This window comes from Microtus oregoni, unplaced genomic scaffold (assembly GCF_018167655.1).
Source record: "Microtus oregoni isolate MIOR12 unplaced genomic scaffold, Mior012 000012F_ref0000307, whole genome shotgun sequence".
NCBI lineage: Eukaryota > Metazoa > Chordata > Mammalia > Rodentia > Cricetidae > Microtus > Microtus oregoni.
In genome coordinates, this window is record NW_024543071.1 from 13,316,693 (window position 1) to 13,331,827 (window position 15,135).

Sequence of the window (15,135 nt, forward strand, 5' to 3'; positions counted from 1 at the left end):
AATTCTAGAAACTTGGACAACCTACTTAGTCATGGACCTTGGAGGACCTACAACCACCACTTTACAAAACCAGCATAATTCCAGGTTACATTCTAAATATTTATATTTATACCTACATGTAACTTTAGCTCTCACCCCTCAGCAACAACAAACACACAAACAAAAATCTCTTTGCAACAGATGGAGACCGCTACAGAAAAAAACAATTAATTAAAATGCAGAGAATAAGGAATCATGTGATCCCAGCCCCAAGTGAGACATCTATAACACAACTCCTCCACCTAAGGCTTAGAGAACACTGCAGAAGAGGGGCAGAAAGATGGTAAAATCCAGAGGACTAAGATGTCTGCTGTGAGACTGAGTCTTGCAGAAATGTTGGGAAAACTACACCCACAAAGTCTCAACAATACAGTTGCCAAAACAATTCCTGAAGGACCACAACATCAATAGATAATGCTAACATGGAAGGGGAAATCTCATAGGGCCCCAACCCTAAACAAAGAACTACAGGCAATGAAGAAATGCTGAGAGTGGGAGAAACAGTCTCTCCCAGGGATAAGCCCTCCAATTAGTTATCTATACTAAATAGTTAGACCGAAAATCATATACATATAAGCAACATTATACAAACTGAACATGCTGTATTTATATATTTAGGAATATACACACAAATCAACAATTAAAGAAAAATTAAGTAAGGCCATAAATTGCTGTGGGACAATGGTCTGTACCCTGTCACTTGTATTTTACATAAATGCTGACTGGCCAGTAAGCCAGGCAGAAAGTATAGGTGGGGTAACCAGGCAAGCAGTAGATGTGAGGCAAGGAGAATTCTGGGAGGAGGGAAGTTTCAGTCTGTAGTCGTCACCCAGAGAGAGAGAGAAAGCCAGACACAGAGCAAGCAAGATATGACTGCCTCGCCGAAAAAGGTACCAAGCCACGTGGCTAACACAGACAAGAATTATGGGCTAACATAAGTTATAAGAATTAATAAGAAGCCTGAGATACTAGGCCAATCAGTTTATAACTAATGTAGACCTCTGTGTGATTTCTTTGGGAACCAAGCAGGACAGAAACCTCAATCAACGATGAATATAAAGGGGGAGAAGGGTGCATGGGAGGAGGACTTGGAAAGAAGAAAGGGAAAAAGGGAAATTATGTAATATTTTAATCATAATATTTTTAAAAAAACTCTTAATATTGTAAGCTGAAAGATGAAACTCGAACACTGAAGCAGCTTTCAGTGACAGAAATATCTAAAAACCTGGTAAACAATCTACCAGTCTCCTAATACTAACTTCTCATGACAGATTTCAAATGAAACGTGGTATACTATAAAATCGGTAATAAGACTGGGATTGGAGATCCCTTTCAACAAGTTTTTGCTTATAAGAAGCACCCAAAACACCCCAGAAACAGTGGCTACAGTAATAGACCACAAAACCATGAAAAATCTTATCATCAGAGAGCAAATTTAATAGCCTACTCCAGGGCTGTTTCTTTCTTTCTTTTTTAAAGATTCATCTCTTTATTATGTATAAAACATTCTGCCTCCATGTATGCCTACTGAACAGAAGAGGGCGCCAGATCTCACTACAGATGGCTGTGAGCCACCATGTGGTTGCTGGGAATTGAACTCAGGACCTCTGGAAGAGCAGCCAGTGCTCTTAACCTCTAAGCCATCTCTTCAGCCCTCCAGGACTGTTTCTAAAACACTAGATTTTATTTATTGACAAAATAACACAAAATCAAAGACTTCACCATCATTTCTTGCTCAAAGCGCCTGAAAATCTGCTCTCGCTGCTGCTGCAGTTTCCCATTGAGCTGTTGCTGGGCCCTCTGCTCTTCTTTCTGAAGAAATCTCAGCTCTCGAAGTTCCTGACGCCTGACAAAGTATAACAAAAAGAAGCAAATTATACTCTGGAGTAATACTTTTAAATAAGCTTTAGCCATAAGATTTTAAACTTGAAAAACAAATTTTCAAATAATCCAAAATTAACCAAGAATTTACTCTTGTTTCTCTATTCTACATAATTTTCAGAAACAGCAATAAACTCAATTAAACTTATGATAATTACACAGTTTCTCTACTCACCTGAGAAACCGCAATTCCTCAGTTTTGGAGTCACTATCTGTAACTATCTTTGACGTTGTTACACTCACTTCTACACCATCAACAATAAATTTGCGTGTTTTCTTCAATGTTTTCTTCTGTCTTCTTGTTTCCTGAATGAGATTTCATTTGGGTTAGGTTTTGTATACTATATGTAGAAGACATTTTCCTCTTTAAAAATAAAAATGCCTGGACAGCCATCAGGACTGCACATTTAAAGCAACAAGAGTCATCTGTACATCAGTTATATCATAACTAACGCTGAGAACACAACTTTGCAGGTGAAAAAAAAAAACCAAACAGCTTTTTAAAGTGAAATTAGGCATTCTGGCCATGAGCATACACAACCTTTGTGACACTAATAATTAGGTACATCAGTAATAAAATTCCATAGATGACTTTTACTATTAAGCTTCTCTTCATCTTTTACTGTTGTGGGTTCTCACCACTATGCTTTATACCAGTAAACAGATTCAATAGGGAGACAATTACTTGGTTTACTGGGGGACAGGGTGGAGGTGCAGAAAACCAAGGGAGCCCAGCACTCAGAAGTTTGGGGACTCTACAACTAGACTCTGGGAAGTAAGGAAGGGAATGGGGGAGAGAAAAGTGTGAAAGAAGAAGGGGAGGATGAAGGGGAAGGGAACACAGGGAAGAAGAGGGGACCAAGGAAAAAGAGAAAAGGAGTACAGAAAATAGGAAGTGCAAGAAAAGGCACTAAATTAAAAATGTGTTAGAATTCAAGTTTGCTCTGGCACCTGTGAGCATCCCCTTACTTCTCCATCCTCCAGCTCCAGGGTCCTCATGTTCGCCCGAACCTGAACCATGGCTGCTTCCCTAGCATTTCTCTAAAGTCTAACACTGACATGCTTTAAAATATATATATATATATATATATATATATATATATATATATATATATATGCGCGCGCGCACACACACACACACACACCCCTTCCTTAACCTACAAACTTCACAAATTTCTTCAGCTTCTACAATAAGGTATCTACAATTAACATTCCCTTAGCTGTCACAGAAGCACTTACCATGGAAGAAAGGAACTCACTCCCACAAGTTGCTTCTAACCTCCAGACGCTTGCTATGGCACACATGCGTCCCCACACATAAACTTTCAAAGTAATAAGTAAAATAGAATTTAAAAAAATACTACCTTTTACTACATTTCTGACCCGCAGGAGCCTCCTAGGTTTCTACAAAACTGTCCATGTGACTCCTAAGTACCCAAGATTTGAGAATTATGCTCTAATGGTTCCAAGTGCAGGGTGATATTTTGGGGTTTGATTTCCCCATCATGGCAGTATTAATTACTAGGAATAAAGAAACAAAGGTGGACATCTACAGGAGCCAGTGGTTAAGGATTACTCATACCTTGAAACACTTTTCAGTTTCTCGTTCTTTGGGATAGCAGTAATGCTTGCTAAGATTGCATCCAGATATGTGCAAAAAACACTAAATGAGACCAAGAAACTATCCTGTCCTGTTTATCTACCCATGTACCCATATTTGCAAAAATGAGTAGGCACTATCAAAAATCTTTAAAGATAATTCCCAGAATCTCTCTCTCCAGTTCTTTTTGATTACCTTATGATCCCAAAAGAATTCATATGGTTAATATTACACAGATTTAATAGTGCTTTAAGATAGCAATGAACTAGAAATTACCAAAATGGCAAAGCAAAATCCAAGCAAGGCCCCAGGCACACTTACTTGTAGAGACATTGACCCACTGTCTTTCGTTTTGCTTAGGAAGCTGGAGATGGACAAATTCAAGTCACTGCTACTGTTCTCCACAGTGGACCCAGTCCCTGAGTCAGTATCATTTTCCTTTTCATTGTCAGGCTCGTGTGACAGTATGGTTTCAGTTTTTGGGAAAGCATTTATTTCTCCTTTATTTTCTGTGTTTTCAGAGTTAATATTGATACTAGGTATTAGGACAGGATGAGGCTCATTGGGCTGCGAGGTTGCAGGGGCTTGGGGATCTGTTTTAACCAGCACTTCCTGTGCAGTTTCTTTTCTCTCCAACTCTACCTCAGTAGCAGCGGCCTCAGCTTCACTTCCGAGAGCCGCTTCCTCAGCACCACCAGTCAAGGCACTCCTCTCTGTCTCCTCAGTGCTACGTGACTCACTAACTTGCTCAACCTCAATTGTCCCTGGTTCCTCAATGGCTGCCTGTGTGGTGTCTGACACTTCAGACTGTTGACCTAGCTCCTTCTCCTCAACTCTTTCTTGAACAGAAGGCTCTTCCTTAGCACCATCAGCCTCAGGGTCCTCGGTGGGCTTCCCTGCTGACTTGGGGGCTCCTTCCACTACGCCCTTCCCATCAGCACTCTGTACATCCTGGTTGCCACCTTCAGCAGCCGTCTCTGCAGCATCTAGTGCCTCGTTTGTCCCTGACTTGCTGACTACAACTCTTTGAGCTTTATCATCTTCTCCCCGTTTCTTTTGGGTGTCTTCTGTCAACCCAACTGCATTGTCAACGGCCTGAAAATCAGCCTCTGTTTCTCCAGTCTCTTGAGACACCAAGTCCATTGTTTGACTATGCATATCTTTAATTACTTCAGGCTGTGTAAGTTTATTCTCAGGTATCTCCTGGTTTTCTTTACTCCTGTCGTCCTCTGGTTTCAGATGGTTAGTATTAACTTCTGAAGTTACTCTATCACCCTCATTTCCTCCACAAATTGAATTAACACCCACAGTTTGTTGGTCTTCTGTGTCAGGTAGATTTTCCAGCTTGGGTCTCTTCTCTCTCCCATTCTCATGGATTCCTACTGTCTGATCATTGAATTCAGCCATCGTCTCTATGGTAGAATCACCTGCATGCTCATTAACACCCTCCACAGCCTTCTCAGGTTCCTCAGTGGCAGATCTTTCATTAACAACTCTGCTGCTAAATTTATCACCAGGAGTACTGTGTTCTATTCTTTCTGATACAGATTCCAAAATACAAGCATTCTGTGAAAGTTTATCTTCTTCAGAGCTGGCAATACTGAGGTCAGAGGAGGCACGTTTATTTGCAGGTATTGGCTAAAAAAGATTTTATACATCATTAGTATTAAAACATGACCACAAGATGATCATCAAAATGGCTTTATATATCTATACTCACATGTGTAAAATTTAATTGCTATATTCTATAAAACTTGAAATTATGTAAGTCACTTTAAAAAGTGACAGTCTTCAATAATAAAGAGAATGAAAATAGGTGACAAGAGAAACTTAGTTACCAACTTCACTTCTAAAACTGAAGGTTTTGTACCGCCTCATTTGTTCCCCTCGGACACATGTGCAGCCACATCTCAAACCTATCTCTAAAACTCTACTAAGGAAACACCCTCAGTGACACTAACCAGAGCATTTTCTGTTTCCTCATCATCATCTTCCTCTTTGCCATCTTCAACTTCTTCTGTTACTTCAGCCTTTGCCTCAGCAATCAATTCTCGAACTGGTTTGTTGGAATCAACAGTAACAAAGGGATGCTGTTAATCACACAAAAAAAGCATGTTCAATGACAACTGAAATGCTTGTAAATTTGAACATATAAGTAGATCCTTCTGTGTCAAAAAATGAATTGTGGATATGAAAAACATACACAAGAAAAAGGGAGAGGAAAGTGAGCAAAAGTAAAGACTATTCGAACTGGATTTTATTTTGTTTTGTACAATTTAGCTTTTAGTTATTTAGTGTGTGTAAGTGTGCATGTGGAGTCAGACTTTGGCAGCCAGTTTTCTCTACTCTGTGGATCGTGGAGATCAAACTCAGTTTACCAGGCTTGTTTGCAGGTCCCTTTACTGAGCCCTCTTGAAGACGCTATATTTTGTCTCATTTTAGTAATTTGAAGGAATTTGTCAAAAATTAAAGCGACTTATTATGGCTGAGTAGAAATTACAATTTGGTTTTTCTGTATGTTTGAAAAGTTTCATAAATAATTTTTAAATTAAAATTTAAAGCAAGTTGTAAGTTTAAGCATCACTTCATTAAAAATAACTAAAAGAGGCCAATGAGATGGCTCTGTGGGTAAAGGTGCTTGCTGCCAAACTAAAGACCTGAGTTCAGTCAGCACCCACATAGTGGAAGGAGAAAACCAACTTCTGAAAGTCACCCCAGGCCCATTCCTTCACTAGCATTAAAGCCTACTTCTGGGGGATTCTAGCACACACTGAAGACAGCTCAGACACCCAGCCTTGTGGACTGAACAACTACTTGATTCTTGGACTTGCCATCAGGAGACAGCCGTTGCTGGAATAGTCAGACCACTCTAACAAAAGCTGTTTATATACAGAGATTAGTTCTATTAATTTGGTTTCTCTAGAGAACCCTGACTAACAGTCTGTTATAGGCTAAGATCTTCAACTACAGGAGTAAGGAAATACTGGAAAAAGTGTTTTAGGGACATAGAAATATACTTGTTGAACACAGAAAGGAAATTTTTCCTACAACCTCTCCTTAGATAAACATGTCAGCTTAAAACACTACCATCCTAGCATTACACAACACACATCCTTACAGCAACTGCCCTAAGATTTGTTATTTTATTTATCTATAATATTATTTGACACATTTTTATTTCAAATATAAGGAACAGACCCTGCTTTAAAGTAAAATCAAATTTATCTAACCACCTTATATCATTTGTGTGCATGCATGTGCAGTGTTCACGGATGTGCAGTGCACATGTGCAGAGGTATTCTTTTGGACACAATGTTAAAACAATCTGACCTGCTGGTGTCACACTACCCTCATCTTACCTGTAACAGCTGAGCTGTGGTCCACCGGGCATCTACATTCTTTTCCAAGCACTTCTTTAAAAAGTCCTTAAAATTTGAAGACCTGAAGAATAAAATATCAACAATGGCACTTTATTTTACTTTATAATTATTTAAAAAAAAATCAAACTAAATTCTTTAATAGATCATGCTTAGTAGCCAGGCAGTGGTAGCGTACACCTTTAATCCCAGCACTCAGGAGGCAGTGGATCTCTGTAAATTTGAGGCCAGCCTGGTCTACAGAGCGAGTTCCAGGACACACTCCAAAGCTACACAGAGAAACCCTGTCTCGAAAACCCTCCCTCCCGCCAAAAGAAGATTATGTTTAGCTTCATTATGCTTAGTATAAATTAGTATTGATTTAGTATAATGATAAGAGAACTAATAAGAGTAAGATTTTATGAAAAGTATTCTGTAAATACATGTTAGACATACATGTAATAAGGCACACTGCTGATTGGAGGCAGAGTTTTCCTGTCCTGACCGCTTGCTCCCAAATAACTGGCAACTGCTTCACAAACAACTGACTTGGAGGCTTAATATAAATTATAAATAATTGGTCAATAACTCAGGGTTATTACTAACTAACTAGCTCTTACAACTCAACCCATTTCTATTAATTTATGTGTTGCCCCAAGGTTCATGGCTTTTACCACTATCCCATTTTGTGTGTCTGACTTGTTCTCCGTTGGGGTGACAACTCTTCTGACTCTGCCCTCCTTCATCCCACCATTCTCAGTTTGGCTTTCCTACCTAACTTTATCCTGTTCAGCTATTGCCCAGTCAGCTTGTTTATTAAACCAACCATAGCAACATATATTCATACAGTGTACATGATTATTCCACAGCAGGTAATCAATGAGAGGCAGCCATATCTTTACAAGTTATCAAAATGTTACAACAGTTGTTACACTAAGTTCCACAAATACACATCAACTGAACATGGCCTGATTGTTTATAGTACAGAAAACGTCTTCTCCACGCAGACCCAGTTCACTCACACTGTCTAACACAGGGAAAATAATTTACAATGGTTTCCATGATCCTCAAGTCTTGTACTTGTACTTTATGTACAGATGTGAGCACCTGCCATTTATATATCAATTGTGTGCCTAGTACTCTCAGAGGCCAGAAGAGGGCATCAGCTCCCAAGAGACTGGAAGTATGGCCAGCTGTGAGTCATCATGTGGGTGCTGGTAACTGAACCCTGGTCCTCACAAGCAGTAGAGGTGCCAGTGCTCTTAATCACTGAGCCACCTCCCCAGGTCCTTAAATCTTGGGAACACACCTACCTCAGTTTCCTCATTCAGTCTTCATGCCTCATCTCCAAACTTAAACTTACCCTTAGCAAACTAAAAGAACAGAACATCAAGCTGGGCAATGGTGCTGCACGCCTTTAATCCCAGCACTTGGGAGGCAGAGGCAGGCAGATCTCTGTGAGTTCAAGGCCAGCCTGGTCTACAAGAGCTAGTTCCAGGACGGGCTCCAAAGCTACAGAGAAACCCTATAAACAAAACAAAACAAAACAAACAAACAAAAACAAAATATCAAGCTTTGGTTCTTTAAAAACTTTGTTAAAAGAGCTTACCATTTTGACGGCTGTGCTAATGTTGGGGGCTCAGATTTTGCTATTTTTAGCAATACTCGCATTGGATTTAACTCATGGTGAGGTGGCTCTATCTCAGCCATTTCTATTAAAGTAATACCCAGGGACCAAACATCAGCTTTATAGTCATAAGGTCTGTCCTTTGATGTCTCACACATGACTACTTCAGGAGCCATCCTATGAAGACAGAAAAATGAAAAGTTAAGATGTTTAATTAACAGTTATTGTAAACTACAGTCAGTATAATGACTAGGCGTGGAAAAAGTAATAACTGCAGACCCAACTAATAGTATAGATTCATAAAAATGAATACCTACCAATATGGAGTGCCAATAAAGGAATCCCTCCTTTGAATTGTCCTGGTGTTTTTAGCCGATACTCCAAAATCCGCTTGAAATAAATAATCATACAATAACATTAATGACAGCTTTTAAGCACGGCAAATTGTGTTTAATGGAGTGGGAGAAGCATTTCAAGTCTTTAGTAAGGTCAACCTTATTAAAAGTTAAGCACATCAGAAAGAGAAATGATTTCTCTGTCATTCTAATATTTTTTAATGTTTGTGTGTACTGTGTAGTACATACATGTGTTCATGTGTGTATGACGGGGGTGTGTGAATATATGCTCATGGAGTTCAGAGGTCAATGTCAGGTGTCTTCCTCTACTGCTCTTAACTTTTTGAGACAATACGTCTTAGTGAACTTGGAGCTTACCATGTTGGCAAGACTAGCTAGCTAGGGAGCAATAGAATGCCTCCTGTTTCTGGCAAGCCAGCACTAGGGTGACAGGCATCCATCACCAAGCCCAGCTTTTACACAGGTTCTTGGGAACCAAAATCAGGGCCCCATTTCAGCAGGCACTTCACTCACTGAGCCATCTCTCCAGCCCCTACCATGCTAATCTTAACCATCATCCTTCCACCATCTTTCAAAAAGTGTCCAATATTTTATCACAAATACACTGACCACCATCTAGATACATCTTAAATTACAGTAAAAATGACAAATCCTCAGTGACAAAAAACTGTCACTTTAAATTAAAATCTTATATACACTTCAAAATAAATGCCAAACATTGTATGCTGCAATTAACTCAATAGAGGTATTTTCCTATAGTGTGAAAAAAAACCAGAAATCACAGCAAAGCAGCCTTTATGACAACATTCTATCTCCTCAATGTCCTCAAAAACTAGACTACAAGAGCTGAGTACAGTGGTGTACACCTGCAACCCCAATATGTGGGAGGCTAAAAGGCAGGAGACTCTGGAGTTTAAAGCTACTCTAGGCTAAATAGTGAGATTAACTAAAATAAAATAAAACCTTAATTATATTACAAAGGAAAAAGTGAGAAGCCTTATGGTTTCTGATTTAAGTTAAAAACAACAGCACTATAACTTTATCAATGGGTAAGCCTACCATTTTAGCTTAGAACTAAGAACCAACTAATTATCTTAAAAACTAAATAAAACATTTTCTTTTGCTTTTGTCCCAAATAATCAAACAACTAAGAAAATCTCTTCTTATAAAATTGTTAACTTATAGTAATAAATGAAGAGTTAATTGATTATAAAGCTATCAAAAGTAACAAATGAAAACAATGGTATAATTAATTTTGCAGCCTCAATTAAAGAATAAATCTAGATTTCAAAAACAAATAAGCTTGTGATGCTGGTCTTGGTAGGATGCTTTTCTGGCACATGTGAGACGCTGAACTCAATACCCAGTAGTGTAAACAACAGCAACAATAACAACCCTAACCAAAGCAGAAGGTAAGTCTCACACTCTGCTAATAGAACAATACACAACCACCTGCTCTCATCTAGGCGTCAAACCTGAGACTCATCAAGCATTACCAAGCCTTTGCTTCATCTACTAACTGAAGGAAATACAGAAAGAAACTAAAATCATGACCACATATTCAGCAAGTGCAGCCAAAGGGAAGGCCACAGGTCTAGTGGCCAGATCCAAGTTCTGCATTTCATTCCTACCACCTCAAAGTCTTTTTAGAACTGTTTTTCTAACCGTCCCAGTCACTGAAAATTTTAATACCACATATATACCATGCATCTGTTTGCATGTTGTGGACTTTGGAGAGGTCACAAATCATTATGATTTTTTTTTTTTTGGCCTCCCAACAATAAAATACTGCTCTCTTGGTTGGAACAATGTTAATTCAAAGAGAACGTGTGCGACCATGTAAACAGAGGAATAGAGAAGAAATGTGTAATTTAGAGAGATGGCAAAGAAAAATCAAAATTTATATATGAGCAAATTTAAACTTTAAAGACAAATATGGGATAATCGAACCATAAAGAAACACAGATTAGTTTTAATAAAAAGTCAACACAAAGCTGGGCGGAGGGCGCATGCCTTTAATCCCAGCACTCGGGAGACAGGCAGATCTCTGTGAGTTTGAGGCCAGTGTGATCTATAGAGCAAGTTCCAGGACAGGCTCTAAAGCTGCACAGAGAAACCCTTTGGGGGGGTGGAGGGGAGGGTCAACAAAGAGTGTGGGAAAGGGGAAGGGCAGGGACTGAAATTAGCTGTGTATGTAAAAGGATTTGTAGGGTACCTGGCTAAGTCTAACTTCTTCACTTAAGAAATGACTTCAAAGCTCTTGTCTAAAAATTTTATGCAGCTTTTCTGGTGGATTTCCATGTCTCTTTATGGTACAGTAAGAGATAAAATTTAGCATATTCCATTTTGATGTCCCATTATGTTATGACAATGTAAAATACGATGGTTAAAAATCACTGAAATCAATACCGCTTTTGAATAACTTTACTTTTTCAAAAAACATAAATGTAGGCATCACTGTTCAATTTTTTTTAATTGTCTCTTCTTAGAAAAACTTTTTAAAAGGTATCTTCTACTTGTATGTGTGAACTTAACTAACCTCAGTCTAAAATTTACATCTAATTCTTTTTATGACATACATCGTTCATTCCTTTGGTATAAGAGACAAAATTAGATGCTAGTCCTTAAACTTATTTTACTTTCAAACCTAAGGTTACTTGTTGGCTTAATAAGCATATCAATAAAATAAGAAACTGAGGGTAGGGTTTTAGTTTCAGTGATGAGAACACTTGCCTCAAGTTCAAGGCTCTGGGTCGAAGAACGTGGAACAAAAACAATCTACTAGATATGTTGTCATTAAAATAAAATTGAGTTTAGTGTTATATTATAGCCAAATACAAAGCATTTACAAGTGTTAAATCCATGTTCAAAAACTTACAGGAGGAAACACTAACTAGTGCTTTGCCAAGTCTCTGCTTCTGAAAATAAAAACACACCATTTTTTACTTCCTCTGTGTGGCATTAGGTGCATATACTTAGGAATCCTAAGAACTGGGGGATGTGTAACCACTGAAGTGTTTACAAGTGCAGCTGGGAGTAATTCTCCCTGTTTTACATGTCTGTATAGGCCAAAACAGCATCAAGTCACTACATTCCACAGTAAATCCCAGAGCACAAATTCAAATGTTTGAAAAACTTACCCAACTTAATGTCTCCATCTAAGGTAAAAAGAATATTGCCAGCTTTTAGATCTCTGTGGATGATTTTATTGTCATGTAAGTAGCTCAACGCTTCTAAAGTCTGCTTGCAAACCACTTGGATTTGGGACTCAGTTAACGGTCTCTCAAGTTCTATAAGGAGAAAGTGAAAAATATATACATATATGTATTTTTATGCAATGAAAACATAAAGCTAATTAAATATTTTCAGTGCACTCTACAACTGTGATCTTATCAAAGATCATTTACTGTAAAAGAGCTAAATTTCTACAAAGATTAATTTCTTGACATAGAATATTCAACATTACATCTCAGAACTATACTTATCTAAAATACAATTAAATTGATTTCTTAATGCACTGGACTCTAATATTACATATGTACACATATAGTTGAGATCCTTTGGTGTGGGAGGTCCTTCTGTCTATGTGTTGCTTCTATTGGTTAATGAATAAAGAAACTGCCTTGGCCTGATAGGGCAGAACTTAGGTAGGTGGGGAAGGCAGAACTGAATACTGGGAGGAAGAAGAGAGGCGGAGAGACACCATGGATCCTCCGCCTAAGATGGATGCCGGTAAGAATCTTGCCAGTAAGCCACAGTCACGTGGCGATACACAGATTAATGACAATGGGTTAAATTAAGATGCAAGAGTTAGCAAATAAGAAGTTAGAGCTAATGGGCCAAGAGTGACTTAATTAATACAGTTTCTGTGTGGTTATTTCAGTTCTGGGGGGGCCAGGATGAACAAGCAGCTCCTTCTACAATCCTTCTATCTGAGACAATCTAAGAAGCAAACATAGGAACAGAGGTACTTACCAAGCATCACAGCATCTACTGCTCCCCCTGCACAAAATTCAATGAGGATCTGCACATAAACAAAAACATGTATCTGTAATTACACCAACCGTCAGAAACTTAGCAAGACAGATAAATGAAAAGCTACTGGTTTATCTAGGCTCTAGGAACAGTGTCATGCTAAACAAGAAGGATCCCCTGCCGTCAGTTACAAGTCAGTTACAGATGTTCTTCTGCACACGCACAGTATGATAGAAGTACATACTATTTCCCCTTTTCCTTTTCTTCATTTTTTTTTTGAGTCAGGTTTTCCTATAGAACAGGATAGACTCAAATCTGCAATCCTCCTGCCTCCGCCTCCCAAATGCTGATGCAATGTTAAGTGACCAAATATATTGTTTAACTTTCAATAAAAAAAAAAAACTTTAAAAAAAGCAGGCTTATTTTAAAGACTCATTTTATTTTTAATTATGCTAATGTTCATGTACTTCTGCAGTGGTATGTGCACATGAGTGCAAGTGCTCTTGAAGGCCAGAAGAGAGTGTCAGGTCACCAGGAGCTACAGTTACAAGCACATTATTACCTAATGTGGTGTTTAGAACCAAACTTGGGTCCTCTGCAAGAGCAGTACATGCTTTTAAGCACTGAGCCACCTCTCCAGCCATTTTAATTTAAAAGAGAGAGAGAAAAGAAGGGAGAAAGCAGGCAGACAGGCAAGCAACATAACACACAGATTCAAACTCAATTATCACCATCATGTACCCATCCTTCTTCACTTTACTAGTTATAATTTTGTACTATGATTATTCTATTTATATCTATGTCTCCCATTAAACTGTACATCATAGTAAACCAAATTTTTATTTTGCAACAGTGTCAAGTAAAGGCATATCTGTTAATGTCGAGGAGTTTTTCTTATAATTCAGGCTAGAGCCCTGAACAATTATTTTAAGAGACATTAGACCAATAATAACTATACTTTTAAAAAATAATATTTTAATAAGTAGTGTAATTCTATACATCTTCCCTCTTGCTAAAAATTTTTTTGTTTTGTTTTTGTTTTTATTTTTCGAGACAGAATATTTCTATATACCACTGGCTGTTCTGGAACTCACTATGCAGACCAAACTGGCCTCAAACTGAAACCACCTGCCTCTGCCTCCTGAGTGCTTCAATGAAGGTGTGTATCACCACACCAGGCTACTACAATATTTTTATAAGTGTTTGCTGATTATATTTATTTTCAAGTGAAAAATAATTCGGGAGCTAATTCTTTTTTCATCCTTCAGAGAAACAAAGACTCGAGAATGAGCTTACTTAACCAAGGTCCTAACTGGCAGCAGCTGCATCTCAAAGAACAGACTTTTGATTTCAAGCCAGATAGTCATTATTTTAAGAAAAACATCTAAAACTCTATTTTATAAGAAGCTGTCAGCTTTCTTGAGAGGCTGGAGAGACCACGCAACAGTTAAAAGCACTCACTGACTGCTCTTCCAGAGGACCCAGGTTCAATTCCCAGGACCCACATGAAAGTTCACACCCATCTCAGATCTGATATCCTCTTCCAGCCTCCACAGGAACCAGGAATGCACATGGTATACAGATATACATACAGATAAAACACACATAAATCACTATTTTTTAATTTATAAAAAAACTCTTGATAAAACTGTTAGTTCAAGTAAATATTAAAGTATTATTGCTTTACCTATTTATACCTATTTTCTTAAAAATAAACAAAATGTATACAATTTTAACCATTTCATCATGCAGGAAGGCTGAGCCTAATGTGAAATTTAATATTCTCACAGTTTATAGTATTGCATGATTTATAAAAACTTTAGGATAAAAATTATAAATAACAGAAAAAAGAACCGTCAGTGGGCAATGGTGGCACACTCCTTTAATCTTAGCACTCAGGAGGCAGGACAGGTGGTCTCTGGGTTTGAGGCAAGCCTGGTTCACAGAGTGAGTTCTAAGTCAGTCAGGGCTTGACAGAGAAACCGTCTCAAAAAACCAAGAAGAAAAAAAAAGAAAGAAAGAAAGAAAGAAAGAAAGTCCTTCAAAAATATTTAATACTTAAACTATTGAAATTACAAACACAGACATATTTTAGAAATTTATCTCTCCCACCTAGATCCAGTGTCAAACAATGGTATGAAATGGTATAATCTGAAACTAAAGCTGAACATCCATGAACTGAGAATCGTTATCTTGTTACTGACTCTCATTAGCAGATCAACCCTCAATCAAGTTTGCAAGTAACTAAATGGAAGAGGTAACGTACAAAATATGTTTTCACGACCCTTTTAGGACAATTAA

General features: G+C 38.1%; 1 protein-coding gene across 2 annotated transcripts in view; it reads right to left on the reverse strand.

Annotated features, from left to right (window-relative positions):
* Positions 1-15,135, reverse strand: part of Slk (STE20 like kinase) — a 53,489-nt gene that overhangs the window by 19,241 nt on the left and 19,113 nt on the right. For both annotated transcript variants that reach the window (XM_041660898.1, XM_041660897.1), the window contains exons 3-11: positions 12,835-12,883; positions 12,000-12,149; positions 8,821-8,893; positions 8,486-8,680; positions 6,880-6,961; positions 5,482-5,610; positions 3,842-5,158; positions 2,096-2,226; positions 1,762-1,885 (exon numbers count right to left, since the gene is read on the reverse strand). In XM_041660898.1, coding sequence (XP_041516832.1) covers positions 1,762-1,885; positions 2,096-2,226; positions 3,842-5,158; positions 5,482-5,610; positions 6,880-6,961; positions 8,486-8,680; positions 8,821-8,893; positions 12,000-12,149; positions 12,835-12,883 — 2,250 coding nt within the window. The remainder of the gene's footprint in view (positions 1-1,761; positions 1,886-2,095; positions 2,227-3,841; positions 5,159-5,481; positions 5,611-6,879; positions 6,962-8,485; positions 8,681-8,820; positions 8,894-11,999; positions 12,150-12,834; positions 12,884-15,135) is intronic.